This window comes from Limanda limanda, chromosome 2, assembly GCF_963576545.1.
Source record: "Limanda limanda chromosome 2, fLimLim1.1, whole genome shotgun sequence".
Classification (NCBI taxonomy): domain Eukaryota; kingdom Metazoa; phylum Chordata; class Actinopteri; order Pleuronectiformes; family Pleuronectidae; genus Limanda; species Limanda limanda.
Genome location: NC_083637.1, coordinates 19,388,841 through 19,409,196, shown reverse-complemented (window position 1 = coordinate 19,409,196; position 20,356 = coordinate 19,388,841). Strand labels below are relative to the sequence as shown.

General features: G+C 42.8%; 1 protein-coding gene across 1 annotated transcript; it reads right to left on the bottom strand.

Annotated features, from left to right (window-relative positions):
* Positions 1-6,454: 6,454 nt before the first annotated feature.
* map2k7 (mitogen-activated protein kinase kinase 7) lies at positions 6,455-20,015 on the bottom strand. Its single transcript, XM_061067490.1, has 11 exons — positions 19,872-20,015; positions 14,754-14,898; positions 13,779-13,845; positions 12,147-12,260; positions 11,214-11,333; positions 10,849-10,956; positions 10,570-10,749; positions 10,293-10,373; positions 9,785-9,927; positions 9,657-9,702; positions 6,455-9,550 (listed from the first exon to the last, which is right to left on the bottom strand). The coding sequence occupies exons 1-11, from the start codon at positions 19,993-19,995 to the stop codon at positions 9,407-9,409; spliced, it is 1,272 nt and encodes a 423-aa protein (XP_060923473.1). The 5' UTR covers positions 19,996-20,015; the 3' UTR covers positions 6,455-9,406.
* Between the last annotated feature and the right edge of the window lie 341 nt (positions 20,016-20,356).

The window sequence follows — 20,356 nt, the reverse complement described above, 5'->3', positions numbered from 1 at the left end:
AGGATAAATCAGCATGTTTATTTGCTGTCTAGGAAGTGTTTTTGTATTTATGTTTCAATTGTTTTATAGTTATCAATCAATGAGTGCAATTACTGCACAAATACACTTCAGTTTATAGACTCCAACTATTCTCCAGTGTTTTAATCTTTTTTAACACAAATCATCACCTACAGAAGCAAAAGAGACCTAAGGAAATCTCCCAAACAAGGAGAGATGGATACCTGCACTCATCCACCAATGAGCTTTTGGTTTAATTTCCTACCATATATGGTCAGAGAGAGCAGACAGAGTGTCACAGATCTGCAGAGAAGAGAGGTGGAGAGAGGCGTGGACTTTTGTTGTGTTTTTTTTTTTTTTGCTGAGGTGTAAAGTTTCTTTTCAAACCCTGTGATTACCCCCCTCCCCCTGTTGTAGATCCATCACACACACACACACACACACACGCACTCCCACACACATACACACACACACCAAATATGAGCTGCTCGAAATATAGGACCTGCGTGTTGCAGCATGAATGAAACAGAAGCACACACAGACACAGACACAGACACACACAGTTAACATTTTAATGTGTAGTGGAGACACACTGTACTTGATGTTGTTTATTATCAGCTCAAGTTTTATTTCTCCAGTTACAAAAGCTTCACTTGTAAAAAAGCCTCTGTCATTACGAACCAGAAAACTTCCTCAGTAGAATCTTTGACCACTTCCACACAGAGGGACCCAGTATACATCATGAGGGGACTGAGCGGCCTTGGAAGAGGAATGAGCTCTGAGTGTCAGTCTAGTGGTTTTGGTTTGGTGCAGTTGTGTTTTAACCTCATGGGTTTATTCCTCATTCTTATTTAAGTATTTTAGCACATTATTGTTTGATATCTGCAAAGGACTTAGCAACTAGTTTTTAGATTGCGCCATATAAATAGAGTTTAAGTCGTAACCTCCTAAAACTGTGGTACAGGTACTTTGAACAGCTCAAGCTCTACTGAACTTAAAATTCTCTTTCGTACTGCGACGTGTATTATTTCAGATAACATAATAAGATATGCAGCGTCGACTCCCATCTTCCTGTTTGTTCATTTCTGCAGCCACAGGGCACAGACTGTTGTTACACCACTTCACGTAGAATAAGGCAGCTGACTTCAGGACTGACACACCTCATGAGGGCCTCAGTGAAGGCTGATCCCATCTGTTTTCTTCTGAAAAAGTGTGGATACCCTGACCGCCCCAAATATACCAGAGAAAATGTTAAAGCTCAGTTCAAATTTACATGCTCTGTTATTGCATAAGGAGCTGAAGCAGAGTCATGTCTTGTCAAGTCATGTAGTTACATTTCAGTGAGGGGGAAAGTGCAGAGGCCACAGCAGAGGAGGAGGGATGGTACTGTTGTGTGTGTGTGTGTGTGGATGTTTTTCCAGACATGTTTGAGCACATCAGCCTGGTGTTGAACAGTCATAGAGTAGATTCTTATCTTGTTAAGTGTCACCTATTTCAGATGAACGAGGCAGGTAGAAGTTCAGGGACTCACACTCACAAACACACTGTTGCTTTTTGCAGACACAACCCAATCAATCTCCACTCGACGTGTCTTGAAGGATTATTTAACAGATGTTCAGAAATGTCAGATGTGAAAACACCCAAGTGAAGGCGTCTGCCTCAGGTTACCAAAACAAACAGTTAGTAAAGGAGTGGTGCTCCCTCCTGTGGACAACACTGGAAACTACAAGCTGAGGTATGGAGAATATTTTAGCTGTGTTGTCAATCATTTGTATAAAACATTAGAGAAACTCTTCAAGTCAACAGTTTCTACACTTGTCACTTCAAAATTCCAGCAGGTTTTGATTAAGACAGAATTATCATAACCCGGTTTCATCTTTACTGTGCACTCACAGCGATTACAGCTTCATGAGGAGCAGTACCCAGTTTTCTGATGTTTATGGCCGTTAAGGATTTTCCCAGGGGTGACTGCTTTCTCTCTGACTGGTGGAGGCTGTGCAGTCTGAGAGGAAACCACCATTCACACTCAAACCTTCAATTTAGAGTTTCCAGTTAACCTAACCTGCATGTATTTGGGGTTTGGGAGGACACCGCAGTGCACGGAAATACATTCAAACTCCCAACAGAAAGGCCCTGGCTGAACCCAGGTTCAAACCCACAACATTCTAGCTGCACACCACTTTGTTTCATTTATCAGATATTGTAAAGTATCAGCTTACTGAAAACTGGACAATTCTTTCTTTCATTTTTCAGCCTTAATGAACCACCCAGTTGGAAAAGAAAGACCATGACCCATCAACTTTTTTATGAGTTTTTATTAATTTTATTTTTAAGTGTTTTGTTGTTTTTATTCTCCAAAAAATCCTGAGGTATTCACAATATAATGGCATTTATTCTGTTTGAAATGACACTTGGAGGGGGGGGGAATAAAATACAGCCAAAAACAATCAAACAAAATTCATAAAAGAAACGGGCAGTAAAGCTGTGTGGACTGATACAACCGTCGAGACAATATATCTGAGGTGACGTACGCACGAGAAGCCTTTTGGACTGCAACAGCGGTGAATGAAGTCGCCCCCCCCCCCCCCGCCGCTAACAAGCAAATTCATGCAATCTAGACAGAGAACAGCATGTTAAAAAAACCAAGCAACAAACCTCAATGACACGTCAAAGCAGGTGAGTCCCACATCGCTAACAGAGGGAGTGCAGGTTTATAACAAGCCAATCAGTCCACTATCGTAGTAGTTATCATCAACTCAAATACATTAAACCTTTTAAAAAAAATAAAAGAAATAAATATAGTCTGCTTTGTAGCCGGTATTCATTCATTACTGATTAAAAACCATCAAAGTTCTCAAACAATATAGAGTTCAAACACAACGCGCTGTGGTTTGAAACCATCAGCGCTTTGTGTCAGACCATCTCAGAGGGTGATAATGGAAACGGTGCATCTTAATGTGAAGCAGGTTTCTATTCTCACCTGTTGCTCTATAGAAAATATGTTAGTGTGATGACTTTGATTACAACATTTTGCTTCTCTGTACACAATGGTAAAATGTCAACCAGAGAGACCACTCCTCTACCGTGAGTCTTGTTTGCCCCCCCACATAAAAAAGCAATACACATAAAAAAACATCCAAACAAACAAACAAAAAACAACATACAAATGACCAATAAATAAATACCAGTGAGAAAAATACACTGTTGAATCATTTTTTTGTTCTGTGACACAGATCTATATGATTGATAAAATAACTGCTGTGACTAAGTCAATAAGGAAAACACCCGATATTCTCCTCTCTGCACAACAATCCCCCAAATCTGCAACACAAAACAAAATGAAAATAACAAAATCAAACCCATCACAAGTGCAACATCAGTCACGACAGTCTCAGCATTAAGGAAATAAAAAAGCTCTGGTATTAGACCAATCAGCTCAATACTACAGCATCAGACAAACCGGAAAGAATAGAAAATAATAATCCTCAAATTGAAATCCAAAAAGCAGTGGGCAGGGATGAACGGAGGGGGGAAGCATAAAATAACAGCACACGATTTATGACCCTAACCGGGGTAACAAGAAAAAAATTGATCATGATATCTGATCAAAAGGAACACAATATATAATAATAATAATTATAAAAAAAAATAAAAAAATACTATTAGACTTTCAGTTCAGAGGTTATCTTTATGTGGCGGTTTAAATTCGGTGTAAAAACAGCGTAAAGTGAGAAAATGGTGATGCCACCCCGCCAGTGAAAGAAACCTTTAGACGCCCTCAGCTCCGTCTGGGATCACCCGTTAATTTCTTTGTTCAATTTGGTGTCATCTTTGCCCTGAATAATAATTATAATAATACAAAATTATAATAATAAAAACAATAGTAATCATAAAACAAAAGAATCTACATAACAACAAACAAAGTAAAAGCTAATAATAATAATAATCACCATCAATGAAGACTTTTGGTAAACAAATAAACATCACACACACTCTCCGCTTGCTCACACTGCTAAATGAAAAGAAAGACACACGGCACATGAATGAGGGAAAAAAAAGAAAAAAATTTCAAACAAACACTGTCTGCTAATAAAGATACAGCTCCTCCTCTTCGTCATCTAGTAACGGGTCCAAAGTGAAAACAAATATAGCAAAATTTGACAGAAAAAAAAGGCAAAAAAGTGTGTCTTTTCCTAAAAACACAATGAAGTCGACATTTTCCCAAAAAACTACAAACACAGACTATATGTGTAAAAATCATAAATAAGGATAAAGTTTTGTGCATCCCCGCCCCAACCAACCAAAACAAAAAAATAGCAGTTACAGCATGACAATAACATGCAATCGATATACTTTACAGCATTGATCTGTATCTCCCCAAAAAACGACAAACCCCAGTCTAACCCACATCCCTCCCCGACCCCAGTACAATCCTTAAGTATTTGTCAGTTCATTCAAAACATATCTCTTGCTCTGGCATTTCTCTGTGAGCTAGCTGTGGGCGGTGGGGGCAACAAAACCAAAACACGGCTTCGCTAATTGCGGTTTATCTGTGTATGTACAGGAGGCTTTTCCCCCCATCCAGGCAAGCTGACATGGTTTGAATGACTGCATAGTGAAAATTATATTTGGTTTACTTACAGATGTGGTGACAACACACGCACACTCTCACACACACATCTTCTCGTTCTGTGCCAAGGCACAGCGCAGGTACACGCTATGAACCAGCTGTTTTTATACACCGCTGGCCTCGCACACAGCAAGCTAATATACACAACCAGCCACTGTTGGCAGTAGCCAGCATTGCTGTGTAGAATGGGTTGACTTTGTACATTTGGTGTGTGTGTGTAGACTGGTTATCAATTTGTTTCCTCACTCAAGTCACATAGATGTGTCACAGGCACATCTGGGTTGATTGGTTTTACAGAGGTGTAGCGTGGCACCATGGCCCAGTCAGGTGTTTGGATGGAAACGCACGCTAGCAGCAAAGTCGAGTGAGCGTGTGCGTGTGTTAATAAAATACAACATCAGCTTAATAACAGAGAACCTCAACAGTGGGAGACTGGTTCCAGCTTTGTGTCAGGACACTTTAGCCGAGACACACAGACAGAGACAGTGAACGCTACAGTGAGAGTGGGTTGCACCGTGTCTTAGCATGATTAGAGTTAAAATTGCACCAATGATACAACCTCAGGCTGTGCTGCCAGTGCAGCACAGCTGATGGATGCTAAGCACCAGATCCAGATTTATATACAACAGTTTGAATCAGGGGATGCTGAGCAGTGAGCTGTCACTGTCAGCCCCTGTTAGATGGAGAGTTTAAGAGAGCAGAGCAGCCCCGACCACTGCTGAAGGTAAACCGTGGCTTTAGATCAGATCCAGGGTCACAGCCTGGCCTCTAGATAATAAACAGTCAAGGGCTGAGCTAACGGAGTTGCGCCAACCCTCTGTCCCATCTGCTCAGGGGCCTGTTTCACGAAGCTGCATGAGCCATGTGTGGTCAGACTTTAAGGGGGAAATCTCCGTGGTAACAGAGCGCTATTGGAGCTGGTTTACTTTAACAGGTTAACAGACTGCCCAGTCATCTCATCAGAGATATATCTGGGAAAGGTAGGATCAAGTGATTTTGGAGGTTGACCCATCCTTGGGACTTACAGTCAAAGTATATCTGCCTATAATGCTTCAAATGGGGACGTTGTAAAAATAATCTGTCTTTTATGGACAAAAAATATTATATTGCCAGAGCTCTTTAAAAAGAGTGTGATAATATTGTATAGTCGTTTTTTCAGATTATATAACATTTAATTGGCTTGTAGCTCAGCACTCCTAAAAGAGAGCTAGCCTAACATCCGGGCGGCACTGGGAGCGTGAGGCTGTGAAGCTTCTACATGAGGTTTCTGGTATGACTGCTGTATTTGGCTATACACACACACAACTAAATGCCAGGACACTACGGTTTGAAGCTGTGCATCCTCCAATCCTGCACTTACAATAAAAGCCTTGTTAAATCAGATGAATTGATTCAGTCATATGTTTGAGTGCTTTCCTTTTCAACAGGCACAGGAAGTGTTGCAAATATTATTGTTTGTGACATAAACATTAAAAACTGTGGTGAAAAGATCATTTTGCTATGAACCGTGAAAGGTATGTGGAGACGATAGACAAGACTGACTCTAGAAGAGCAGCGTGTCTCGAGGCTGCTCTAACTTGATAACACAGCAAGACGCTCTGTGACGTGCACGTGTCGCTCACGCATCCAGTGTGGCCCGGGTGCTGGTCTGACTTACTTCCTGACACAGGTCAGAGGCTAGTATCACTCACTGAGCAGAGAGATGAGTTGGCTGCTTGTATTGCTTGGCCCTTGGCGTGTGTTAGCGCTCCAGTCTCCCCCTGTACAGTATATGACACAGACACACATACACACAGTACTGCTATACTACAGCATCCCCACCCCCCCTCTCCCACTAGCTATAGAGAGATTTCATATATATAACCATAGCTGAGAGTAATCAATTATAATGTCAATAACAATAGTCATAACAATAACAACAACGCTTTTGTATTTATGTTGAGTTGTGGACACCTTTGGTGTGAACTGTCAAGGTTGTCAAGCTTGCAGGCGACCTGTGGACAGACGGAGGGATGGATGGACTTGACAGAGCATCCGGACAGACAGACATCCCCTCTAATCATATCTACACTGTACAGACATGAAGCGTGACGATGGGATACAGACAATCAACTACAACCATGACACACAAAGCTACATCTGAGGTGAGGTGTGTGTTTATAATGTGTGTGTTAGTTTGTCTTGTGAAGCTAACCTCCCAGAAACTTTCTCTTCTAATCCGTCTCCCAACCTCTCACTTGCTGTTGCCCTCCTCACACTTGCTCTTCAGTATTTGGTAAAACGTGTAGACTTTGCATTATTTCATTTATTTGGCTTGAAAGAAAAATGTATAAAGTATTTATGCTTTGGGGAAAAGAGGTGACAGCAGCATCTAAAGCAATAAAACATAGCAGCAGTAGCAATGTAATAAATAAAATTCTTTCAACAGAACATCATAAACACAAGAAGGTAACTTACTCACTAGAATCAAAATTGGTAGGTTGGTGTAACACAATGAAAGCTTTTTACAAAATCCAGCTGGCCTCAGAGATCAGCCGCCCTGTGAAACTCGGCCTGATGTTTTCCTTCCCCGTTTCCTGTCTCCATTTTCAAACTCTTACTTCCTGTCTTCCAACTCCAGCCCGATTCAGACTTTTCTTCAACATCCCATTCCACTACTTTCGTAATACTCCCCATCTTCCTTCTCACCTCACTCTGTCCTCTCCACTCGTTTTCCTGTCCTTTCATTTCCACTCATCTCTTCTGCCATCTTGACAACATTCCTGCATCTCTCATCCTCTCTCTGTCACTTTACAGTTTCCTGTCTCGATCAACGTCGCTCCTCAGGTCTCTGTGTGTGGCAGTGATTTGGTTTGGTGCACGATGGGGGGGTAGGAGGAACCAGTTCAGTTCAATTCTTAAGATTCAGTGTCCATGCCAGAGTCAAGTACACAATGCCAAATCTGAGAGCTGTAAATCTCAGCTCATAGTAGGTATATATCCACTGCTTGATTAATCAGTTTAGGTGATCAACAGTAAACTGAAATTATTTTGATAACAATCACCTCCAACCAGTCCATTTGTTTGTCTTGTTGGTTAATGAGTAAGTTTACACAAAATAACTGACTGGATTTCTGATCGTTTGTCCAGGGGGAGAAACAACAAACAAGCAATTATGACCCTGAGAATATGCAGGACTTTACATTTTTAACTATTTTCCAACACTAAGAATAAGAGAGGGGAAAAAAAACATAGGCCTCCAGTGAGAGACTGACACACACAAAAACCTCAGGGAAAGGAGTAAACTAAAATAAACCATGATAAATTGGTGGTGTTTAACAATCAATTCTTTACCTGGGCCAGTTAACTGAATCCCCTGCTCTCCGTAAAACACCAACATATTCTCAATAGACTTGTCTGTGAGGTTGCATAATGTCAGGTCTAAATCTCTCTGCCTCCACCTGCAACAAGCTATGCGCAGCCTTTGGTCTGAAAACACTGTGGAGCAGTACAATACTCTAAACAGCAGAGGCAGACAGAGAGGTAGACAAACAGGGAGTGAAGTCAAGAAACACTCCACAGGTTATAAGATCTGCTCCATTTAGATCCTTTGTACAAGATACGCTCTCGTCCGAATGCCTTCTCAATCATATCGCACTTCTACATGACCTCCAACCTCTCTCTACTTTCTTGCACCAGTAACGAATAAAAACTTCGAATGGTAATCGACGAGCGTACATCTCCCACCCTCGTTTTTTTCTCCAGCACTTCTAAAAAGAGTTGGACTCTACCCTCTCCACATCCTCTTCTCTCTTTAAAACATCCCTCCATATCTCTTTAAGTTCTTCTAACTCGCAAACACAAAGCAAATCTGGAATGCAACACTAATTTTTTTGTGAGTCTTTTTCGTTGTGTTTTTTCCAATTACGCAGCTAAATACAATTTTTCTAAACATGTTTCATAGCACAGTTAATGAGAACTACTATTGTTATGTGTTGAAAATGAGCCTACAGGTGAACTTGTTAGGGCTGTAGTGTGAGGATGAATAAATGACTAGCAAATATAATCTTATAAAAACAACCAGTGACTGTGTCAGGATATCTCTCACACACGCGCACACACACACATACATGGAAATGCTCACTCACAGACACAGACACAAACACACACAGATACAGCCTGAGAGTGTGTGATAGTAGAAACACCTGAAGAGCCATAATTGCACTGCGGTGTCCTCCTTAACGTTTATGTCCAAGAGTGACCCGTGAGTGCTAATGTAGCAGATGCTTTGTTCCAGTGTGTAGAGACTACGCTGTTTACTGATCCAATGGCTTGGATCAATGCTGGAGACAGACGTGTAGGTGACAAACTAATGTAGAAAATGTATTCAAACATAAAAGACACACACGTTTGCATTTAAGTGTGTGTGTGTGTGAGACATAGTGTAACGAGACGTAACAGTGGGTACATAAAAGAAGCTAACTACAGTGTCGGGCCCTTTTCTGCTCCCTCCTCCCTGTGTCTGCCTGTCCAGATATGATGTCGTTACAAAGAGAACCACCTGTGTCGTCTATCCATCCTTCATTCCATCTCTTTGTCCGTCTGTCCATCCAGAGTCCTCCGTTGCTTCCTCCTCTTCTCTGGGCTCTCCGGTGGACAGATGGACTGGTGGGCTGGGTCTAACGCTAGGCTTAGCTGATGACGCTGGACTAGACTAGGACAGACTTGAGTCTGGGCTTGGCAAAGCTAAAGCTAGGCTAGACAAGCGTATGGCTAAGCTCACGTCGGGGCTGGGCTAGGCTACCTACTGAAGAGCGAGTGGAGCTGGTGTTGATGGCTGTAACACTGGCTGCTGCGAGGCGACTCGGTGCGCTCCATCACCGTCTGAAACCAACCGGCCACGTCCACCACCAGCACCTCGTAACGCTGGATGAAACTCAGCTCCTGGACGAGGGAGACGGACAAAGAGTGACACAGACGGTTTAGTAAAAGTTGAGCCTCGAGTAAATCTGGTTATTCTGGCAATTCCTCACTCTGACTGGTGACTTACCAGCAGCTGACGATATTTTGGCCTTTTTCTGTGATCCTTTGTGAGGCTGTGGATGGACATACACATCAAGCGAGGCGGCAAAAAATACAATTGGAAATGATCAGATTTAAGGATAGTTTTGGACTCACCATTCTTTGACGAAGGACTGGAAGTCGAGGGAGAAGCCCATGCCGAGAGGCAGCGTCGGAGGATCTTCCTGCAGCACTTTGGTCAGAACCTCGAAGTCTGTCTTGCAGTTCTTGTAGGGAAACTGTCCTGTGGCCAGCTCCACCTGCAGCACACCAGGAACCATTAACATCCACTTTTGCTGACAACAAACGCTTTGCTTTTTTGTAAAGAGACTGTTTAAATAAACCACACAAAAAGTTACTTTTTACATGATAAACATGTATTTTGGTTTTGTCAATTGTTTGATGAAATAAAGTATCTCACTTTCATGTTAAAACTGCTGTTTTTTAAACCATTGACTGAAACACAGTTATTTTAGGTGCTAGTTTATTTCCTGTGGTCCTATAGTTATTGGAATTATTAGTTGGACTTATTCGATTGATATTAATCGAATAAGTCCTTATTATTGACCTAATATTCACATTTAAGCGCTTTTTCTATATAGTTGTAAAACCATGGTATATTTACCAGAGAGATGCCAAGACTCCACACATCTGCTCGGATGTCATAGTCAGGTTTGGTTGGATCTGGAGGGTCTATTCTCTCTGGCTGCAGGTATAAAAAAAGAAAGACAGGCAACATTATTTTATCAGTGAATCTGTGTCTGTATCATGTGCAAACTATAAATATAAAAAAACCTAAGCCTAAAAAGACAAACACATATGAAATACATTTCTATGTCTGTGCAAGTCTTTAGTGAGCTTGTAGGAGGGTTTTGAATGTATGTGTGGGGATTTCCACTCACCGCCATGTAGGCGGCACAGCCAGCACTGCGGGTCTTGGCCTTGGAGTCGACGAGGCGTCCACTGATGCCGAAATCACAAAGTTTGATCTGACCTTTATTATCCAGCAGGATGTTGGAGGGTTTGACGTCCCGGTGAATGACACCGTGTTTCTCTTTTAGGTACTGTAACGCTTTCACTATCTGGAGCAGAAACACACACGAGATTAAACATTAAGAATAAAACACTCGAGTGAGCAGTGTGACTCTTTCCCCATCTCTGTACGAGTTTCTTCCACTTACTGCAACTGTCATCTTTCCTAGAATTCGCTCTGGGATGGGGCCCTGGATTCTCTTCTTCAGCTTCTCCGCACATGTTCCCATTAGCTCCATGGCAATGAATACATCCGTCTGAACATGCACACAAACAAACATACACACATTAGGATAACACAAAACATAGACCCCAGCAGTGAACTGACTGCTAAAATGTTAAACGGCCTGGACAGCTACAATTAAGTCAACTCTTTTACCAGGTCAGGAGTGGAGTTTACGGAGGTAAAAGTGTTGTATAAATTGTATACATGTGCTGCAGTTTCTTTGTCTTTAGCTGTGACTTTAGTTTATTGTTAAGCATACAGACAGTAATGTATTTTGGGGACACCTACGTTGGTAACTATAGCGCCGTAGCACTGGATGATATAAGGGCAGTCGTGACTTTTCAGCACAACGTCCAGGTCCATCAGAATCCTCTTGTTCTCATCTCTGTTTCCTGTACGACGCATTTGCTGGTGACACACACACACACACACACACATTAGGAAAACACAACACACAGACCACAGCAGGGAACTGACTGCTAAATTGTTAAATGGCCCGGATGGCTACAATTAAGTCAACTCTTAAATGGTAGGGATGTTATGTGGGGTTATTAGTGGTGCTGTGTTTGTAAACCAGTCACAATTAAAGCACAACAGAAAATGAGAGAGTGTAACTACGGCGGGTTGAGCATCGCGCTCCCACCGTGTTTGGCACACTGACTGAAGGTCCCTGTAGGGAAATCTTTGGCAACCTCTTCAAAACAAAGCTCACCATAGTACTCTAGTACTTGTTTTATCAGGAAAACTATTCTCTGAAATGTATCTTATATACCAGTTAAAGAGCTTGACTCATAAAAAACATCTTAATGTGCATTTGTAACAACCAGCCTGTGGATTTCTGTCTGATTCTTTTCAGCCACATCGGCTCTGTGTTACATTAGCAGAATCAAATCAAGAGAAAATATAAAAAGTGGGAGTGCTGGAGAACAACAGAGCATCTGTTCTTCAGCAGCCCCATCTATTGAGTTGTTCAGAGTCGTTTTGTCAATTTCTTTGTTAGGTGTAAAACAAGCGAAAAAACAGGTTTGCAGCTGATTTCGTTGTGGTGACAGATGCTCAGCAGCTGTTCTTGAAGATGCCAACGTTTTATTTAACTTCCTTTGTCATCACTAGACATACTCACCAACTAAGGAGCCATCATCAGCTTTTGTAGCTGGATCCTTTGCACACTTTACGCTGGTTCGTTAACAATGAAAACAAGCAAGAGCAGGTGGGTCTTACTTTGACAGCGATGACGTGGCCCGTCTTCTTGAATCGTACTTTGAAAACCTGTCCGCAGGTCCCACTGCCGATCTCGCCCTCACTAATCAGGTCTGTCACCTCGGCTGGATACCGCTGTTTACGCACAAACACAACACAACATGATTATAGATCCTGCTCAAAATATTTTTGCTGGTTTCAAAGGCCATTCTGATCTGGTATTAATATCCTTCCTGAGAAATCCGATCACAAGTGGACAGCGTTAAGTACGTGTGTTCCCACCTGCCATTAAAATGCATCCTGAATGTGTCTCCTGTGACTACTTGTGATGAATGTTTGATTTTTTCATTGTGAAACTGCCGGGGGTCAGATGATGCCATTTGAGTAGGTGGTCCTTCATATGTGGCCCAGGAACCAAATAGAGCTAGGCGACATGCGTCCCTCTCCACCTCCCAATGTTGTACCAGTGATCTGATCTCAGGATGCAATGAGGACACATCTGAGTGCGTCCAGACCTGAGCTTAAAGCTGATCAACTTGGGATAGGATTACTCAGGACAGATGTTAACACCAGGTCTGAGCGGAGTCATCTGCATGTTGTTTCTTCACAAAACACTTCAAGCTGAAAATTGTGCAGAGAGACCAATTCTGACTTTCTGCATCGTAAGGCAACGATAAACCCTCTGGGTAACTCAGTAAAACATGTTTTGATGTGTAATTAAGATGCTCCCCCACGGGCCATGACTCAGAATACCAGCACTAAGTGGGGAGATGCATCATTTTCCATGCTTTATTAACCACAAATCATCAGTGATTCAGATACTCTGAGTGACATCTCGTTGACAACATTATGTAGCACCCCCTCAGCTAATGAGAGGAAGTGAAAACTATCTGGAGTGCAGCGATGAGTCACATCATTTTCTCAATCTCCAAACCCCGACTGGCCTCGACTAGGTTACTGAACCTGAAGGCTGAAAGAGACACAAACTAAACTACTAAATGAGGTCATCACAAATCAATCTCCCTGATTATATCTCGTTCAAAGTGGGAAAAAATGCCAGGAGGAGGCTGTTGTTCTTCTGATTGAGAAACCCTCAAGGACACTTGGGGTTTGCTTTGACAGTGTTTTAACCTTGGCCTATTTAAACCATGGTCTCTGAGCTCACTACACAAACATAAGTCAGAAACATCAGCAGCTGAAAAGGAATGAGTGAATGTGTCATGTCCTAACATACCTAAAACTAATTTTCACTGTCGCGGTAAAAAATATTTTTCTCTTTTAGGATCCTGACGAAACCAAAAAAGTGTTAATGTTTGTCCCGAGTCTCAACAAGAAACAAAAGCCAGTATTGTTTTAATTTCGTATTTATGCCTTAACTATCTTGTAAGTACCTTCGCCAAGGAGGTGGGGTTTTCGTTGGAACACAATTTAATTTTCTGTGACACAGAGGATAAAGCGTTTTGACTTAACAGACAATTCTTAGTATGATAAGTATTTATTCGTTTTGAATATTTTTGTCTTTTCATTGGATTTGTTAGGAAAATAAAGAATATCAACATGATTCAGTATGAACTAAGATCCAGGTTTTTAGGTGCAGAGGATTAGCAATTCCAGAGCTGAAAAACTTAACATATGTCTGTGTGCACAACTCACCTGACCGTCAATCTTCAGATAACCAGTCTGTTTCATGATCTCCTGCAGTTTCTGGTTAATCTCTGCACTGTGAGGACACAAGAATACACAATGTCACGTGACTCGAATGCATTATGAGGTATGGTTTAGTGTGAAACACCCACAGCGAGATGAGAGAGAATTCTGACTCACAAATGGATGCTGTGTGTTTCTGTGCATCTCTTCAACCCTACTCTCTACATGTGGATCCATTAGGTGTAAAATAACCTGCTCTACTTTAAATGACCCCTCATCCTGCTCAGTCCTCAAAACAGAGCGGCTTTCAGACAGGCACATAAGTCTGTACATTTTCCTGAAAACATCTGTATGTAAGAACGCAGTCAGTCGTTCTGGCCATAATCAGGAACTTTTCCAGCCAGTAAAATGTCAGAGTGAGTCCATGAGAGAATGTCTAGAAAATTCCCATCCAGCGAGTGGGCGTATCAATGACTTATCACATGATGGACTCAAACTGGAGGCGGGAGCCGATGAGCTATAAACAAAAACACTGCAATTTCCACAGCATAATTTATACGTCATGTCAAGCCTCCTGCATTCTCTACAAGACTCTCTCTTGAATGTTCCTGAAATGTTCCTGTTGTCATGATCGATCTCCCGCTGCACGCAACACATACGTTAAAGGCAAATGTTCGGACACAATCTCCTGGAATTCACATCTGAAAACAGTTGAAGTGTTTTGTCTCCATGTTAAAATCTACTCTTCTCCACTGTACTTAAAAAAGTGTTTGACCACAAATCCCTCAATTCTACTTATTATCTAGCTAACGATCCCATTTTTTTTAAAATCAAAAATGTTACCACCCTCTTATTAAAAAGCAGTAAGTCATTCAATTCTATGATACTACTATTTTCCAACAACAAAAGTCCAACATTACAGTGAATGCGGTTTCTCATGACTTATTTCTGACATTGACTTCGTTCAGCATGTTGACATACTTCTCTAGACTCTTCTGTAGGCCATACGGGGGTGTGGGCAGGGTGAGCATGTTTCGCGGGCGGCTGGGGTAGGGGTGGTGCTGAGGCGAGCTCTCTGAAGACGATGACCGGCTGCCTCCGTCGTTGGCCAGTGGCAGCTGGAGCGCTGGGCAGGGGGGGGGGGGGACACGAAACATTAGAGAGAGACAGGAGAGCAGAGGGCAGAGTGCTGTGTTCTACACCAGAGGCCAGCATGCCAGAGGATATAAGATGGCTTTGTGGATTCATGCATTTACTGAATTCCTTATTTTAGTGATTGTATGTAAACAGACAGAGGTAGTGACAACGTATTATTATTTGTGAACTATCTGCTTTGACAATTTGTGCATCAGTTCAGCTTCAATTGTTTCTCACAGTAAAAGTCTGAAGAGAAATGAACGTGATCCACGACATCCTGTGTAGAACTCACTTAAAATGATTTCCCATGAGACCAGAGAAAAACTGGCCTTGGCAAGGTCAGGGAATTCTTTCACTGCAACAACCATCTAGGCCCTGCACTGTATTTTAGCAGCATATGAACATGTTGGTTTTCTCTGCCCTCAAGGTTACTACATTGTTTTATTTCCCCTGATGTCCCAACCCACCGCTAAAAAAACAGGACGGTTATCTCAAAAGCAACACCATTCGCAGTCAGAGACGGCACAGGGTTAGCACACAGCTTGGGGGGGGGGATGTGGGTGTCCACAGGTTGTTTTTAGTAAAATTCCGGTTAAATTTTTAATGCTAATAGTTTGTGAGGTGACACATGATGAAATCATAACTGTAAATAGGCACAACTATGAGATCCGAGTTGAACGATAAGTGAAATGTTTACGATGGACGGTTTGGCAAATAATTACTGCTCAGCTTCTCTTCAAAATACACTTGCCTAACCTCAGAGGTTTTTTTACAACATGTAACGGCTCGCCTTTGTTGCATCACATCTTTGCGTAGACAATCAAAACTTATATCAAAACGATCAAAGAAAATGAAACTGAAGTTATAATAAACTGTAATCTGCTGTCAAAGAAAGCCACACGGCCTAACCAAGACACATAGGACTTTATAACACTGCAAATCGACGGCTCACAGCAGAAGTCAAATGCTTCTGGCCTCTTATAAACCTAGGTGTAAATCATGAGCATCAGAGGACATGTGTTGACCTTGAAACATCAGGAGTGTGTGCAGGCACTGGCTCATTTTAAATCAGCTTCTCACACAGAGGGTTAGCAGCTATGATGATCAATTACTGACACTTCTTCAATGAAGCTTCAGATCCCTGATTACTTAAGAGTTTAACTCCATAGTAATCATCATCAGTGTCAAATCAGCAACTTAAAAAAAATTCTCAAAACCAGTTTGAAAAACTGGCTGGCAGCTCCACTGAGACTGTTTGGATCCATGAGTCACCTGTGGATGGACCAGCCTGTAAACGGAGAACCAGTTAGTGAAGGGAAGGAGGGTGTTAGTGGAGAGAGGAAGGAAGACTCAGGCAGTCGTTGGCATAGAGAATATCTCCACAGTTCAGCTGGCTCCAGATGGACGGATGAGAGGATAGACGGGCATACAGCGAGAAGACGGGGAGACACATAAACACAAGATATTCACAGGCACGGCCGCACCACCTCCTGCTTGCTGAGTGACGCTGCTAGAGGAAGGAGCAGCGAGGGGATGCCAGAAGATGAATAACAGACAAATAATATCAAACAGTCAGATGTGAGAGAGGAAAGGAGAGGATACATCCAGCCAAGACTACATAGCAAAGACTAGGCTGGAAGTCAGACAGTCAGTCAGACGGTCAGACTCGGACAGGAAGTCAAGTCTTCACAGAGAAAACAGAGAGAGAAGCCTGAGTGGTCACAGCACTCCTGCAGACAGACCAGTGGGGAAGCTGGATTAGAGACTGTTTCAAACAAAAACACAACCCAGAACATTGTGCCGTGCAGTAAAGCCACATGCACCGTGATTCTCTGCCTCCAGCAATACAAAGGTTAATGATCGGACACATGTCCACACACGCACATAAACACTGTGAAGATCAACACACACCAACCCTGCCCTGCCACTGGCAAAGACACACACAGCCAGAGAGAGAGAGAGAGAGAGAGAGAGACGGAGAAAGGGAGAGAGAGGAGGAGTAGGGATGGAAAGATGGAGAGAGGATGTGATTTGGGAGGAGGTGTGAATAACTGCGAGGCTAAAATATTAGCATCTGGTCAGGGACTGGACCTGATTCACAAACATGGATTAAACTTGTGCCCCTCAGCAGTAAAAATAAAAAGGACAAATTATTATTTTGACACTTACTTTCTCTTTCTACGACTTAAAATGATGCACTGAATGTTAGAAACGTTGATAATAATGTTGAGTATCAAGCAGGATTCCCACTCTTTCAAAGAAATAACATATTTTCCACAAGACACCTCGGGACAACGGTTGGTTATAAACGGTCATATAGATCAATGGTAGTTCTAATATTAACACAATAAACCCTATTTTGATTTTTTACTTTTTTAACAATGCAGGGTTCATGTGATTGAGGCATGAAGTCTCTCAACTGCAGGCGATGTCTACATCCATCACTTAACTGTACAATAAGGTTGTGTGATCTCCTTACGTTGGCTGTAAACATATTTTTGTTACTTGAAAGACTTGAAACTGAAGTGTGGAAAGTACTCCCTATCATTCCAGGTTCTCCAGGATGCATGGGGACCCTGACAAGCATAAATACAATCAGTGAAGAAGTTCTAGTGAGAGTCTTTCCGGCAATTTTAACCAAAACAAATGTAACTAAATTGGTGAGAATGTAAAGAGCTGCCTGTGTTTAGGATATATTCAGTGGCAAACGCTGAGGGTTATGGGTGGTATAAGTAAAAAGACTGAGGGAGGAGGGTATCAGAGGTGAAACAGGGGACACAGGTGGTTGGGGAGAGTTGGTTGTGGTGGGGGGGGAGAGAAGTGCAGTGGCAGAGAGAGCGATGGATTGAATGATACCTGCACGCTGGGAAGGGGCTGGAGCAGGACTGAGCTGGATCACGATGACTAGACAGAAGAAAGAAAATATACACACACACGCACATTACTGCACTGTACCACAGAGACAATCACACGTGCGCACACACTCCACCATCAGTGCAAAAGACAAACACAACACCACACAAGCTGTCAGACTTCTATAAATCATACACATTTGAGCAGTGAGTAAAGTATAATACTGGCGTTACTCTCTTTTTCTCTTATTGTTTGCAAATCCTATGGGAAGACCAAAATCAATGCTTTGGTCAGTATCTCAGTACTTCCTACCCTGCCTGTGGATCTCCGCCCCAGGCTCACTGGTTCCTACTGAAGTCATTCATCTTCAAAAACAGGTGAGAAACTTATCGTTTGTCCTGTAAACCGCTAGAGACTGTTGGGTTACTCCAACACGAGTGAAGATTTCTTGGGGGCTATATTCAATTGCAGATTAAAACCTTTAAGTGGCATGTTCGTGGCAATGTAGGTGGGGCAATGAAACAAAATCTATAATAATCAGAATATAATTTTAATCAATGGCAATATAGCACAGGTTTAAGCACAATGAGAAGGTATAACACATGATCAACCTCGGCTCGGAGCATATCCGTTATTGTCCTACTATGGAGAAACCCACAGGGATAACAGTCAATATTTGGGGGCTTCGCCTGCTGGTGTTTGAATCTTTTGCTGCTTATCAAGAGTTTGTCATTTTCTGCTGACAAAGAAGAGATAAAACCACGACCTTCACTCGGGAGCAAAAGTCAGTCTTTGAAACTTAAAAGTTATTAATAACGTTACATTTATCGTGACAATTACCAATTATGAAAGCACAGGCACAGGTTTTTGTAACAGGGATGTCTCTATTTTTACCAGATTTATAATGTTATTAATTACATTGGACTTAGTGGAACAGTAATCTGCAGGGTGAATTGAGGGGGGGGGGGGATATGTGCTGCACTAAATATTGAGTCAGCGCTCTGCTGTGAGCGAATGAAGGTTTTTGGTCCATTTCATCCGTTGAGTCTATTCTTGGCTTCTGTTGGCAATAAGAGAGAGAGAGAGAATAACACCAACCTTACATTTCACTCTTCCACACTTTCATTCTCACACGCAGCTAATGTGACCTCACAATACAGTACGTTTAAAAAGAACATGAGGGGGGGAGAACGAAGCAGGTTTGAGGGAAACGTCTCTCAAACCTCACATGGACGAGAGAGATGACCTGTGGGAAAGAATGATCGGTGTTCATCAGTGACATTACTGTGTCGATACAATATCACAGGGTGCTAAGAACAGCAACGATGTGTGTGTCTCCATCAACAGGGTTTGTCTACATGTCCCTGAGAGGCTTCCCTACTGAACTATACCTTCGAGTTCTCTCCTCTCACACGGTTCCAGCGTTACTGCCTCACCACTTCTTCTATCACTGAATCCAATGAAAACTGCGAGGGGCTTTATACAGAGACCCTCGCTGTGGGAACCGTGTTTACAACGTAGCACCAGCCGAACCCTGGTGTTTGACGGTAGCTAGCGTTAGATGCGGTTGCTGCTGCCACAAAATAGCGTCTTGTTCGTTGAGGGTCAGAACTGGCAGGAAAAACCCGGACTGTCGCCACCAGTCATGAGCAGACACACCACTTCATACTGGGAGGACACTGGGCGGAATGGCACCTCTGTCATGTCCACATCCACAGTGTAGGGACACCATGAAATGTTCCCGACTGACGCGGGGCCTGCCACCGACGATCACTCAGGGTGCTAGCCCGTTAGCCTAGCATGTTTGACAGCACTGGATCAAAACAGATTTCGGGACGTGACTGGCAGCAACGCATTTCATGACAGCTCGCCGGGCCTTTTCGTTTTTGTTCGAACCTCTGTGCGACACGTCCCTCTGGTTAATGAGGCGATTTAACCCCCCAGAGAAATGTAGCGAGCCAGTCGGTGTTTGTTTATGTAGCTAGCCTGTTAGCAGGTAGTAGCTAGGAGCACCCCGTACTCCCTCCCCTCCCTCCCTCCGCCTCTGCGATCTTTCCCCGGCTATTCTGGCCGTTCCCGACCCCCCGGACCCCCCCGGTGGACACTCACTGGGCCGGGGACGTGTCCGCTGCGGGCTCATGTCGATGTGCAGGTCGATCCTCCGGCGAGCTTCTTCATTCTCCAGCTTGAGCTTCTCCTCGATCCGCGACAGCCTCTGCTCCAGCGACGACATCTTGAAAAACTGAGCACCATGTAGTTCCCAGCAGACTCTCTACTCCCCCCTCTCTCTCTACTCCCCCCTCTCTCTCTACTCTCCCTCTCTCTCCCCGTGGCAGGCAGGGCACGCACACGCACACGCACTGCAGTATTGTCACACCTCTGTCCTCATGCACCTTTATTACTCCATATTACACAGTCCTTCCTATACAGTCAATAACAGCTTATAGTCACGTCATATCATAATAGACATGTGTTGTTTATGATGTTAGTCATGTTGTTTTACATATGATAATAGTCCTGTGTTATATATTATAATAGATATGTATATTATATATAATAGTCACATGATATATAGCTATTAATACTCGTGTTGT

Bases quoted from the DNA above. Each gene is read 5' to 3' on its own strand.
- map2k7 (XM_061067490.1), bottom strand. From the start codon at position 19,995: ATGTCGTCGCTGGAGCAGAGGCTGTCGCGGATCGAGGAGAAGCTCAAG. The intron at 13,846-14,753 runs GTATGTCAACAT...GTGTCCTCACAG, and splicing joins CTACAGAAGAGTCTAGAGAA to TGCAGAGATTAACCAGAAAC. The intron at 9,551-9,656 runs GTAAGTCACCAG...TCCCTCGTCCAG, and splicing joins CAAAATATCGTCAGCTGCTG to GAGCTGAGTTTCATCCAGCG.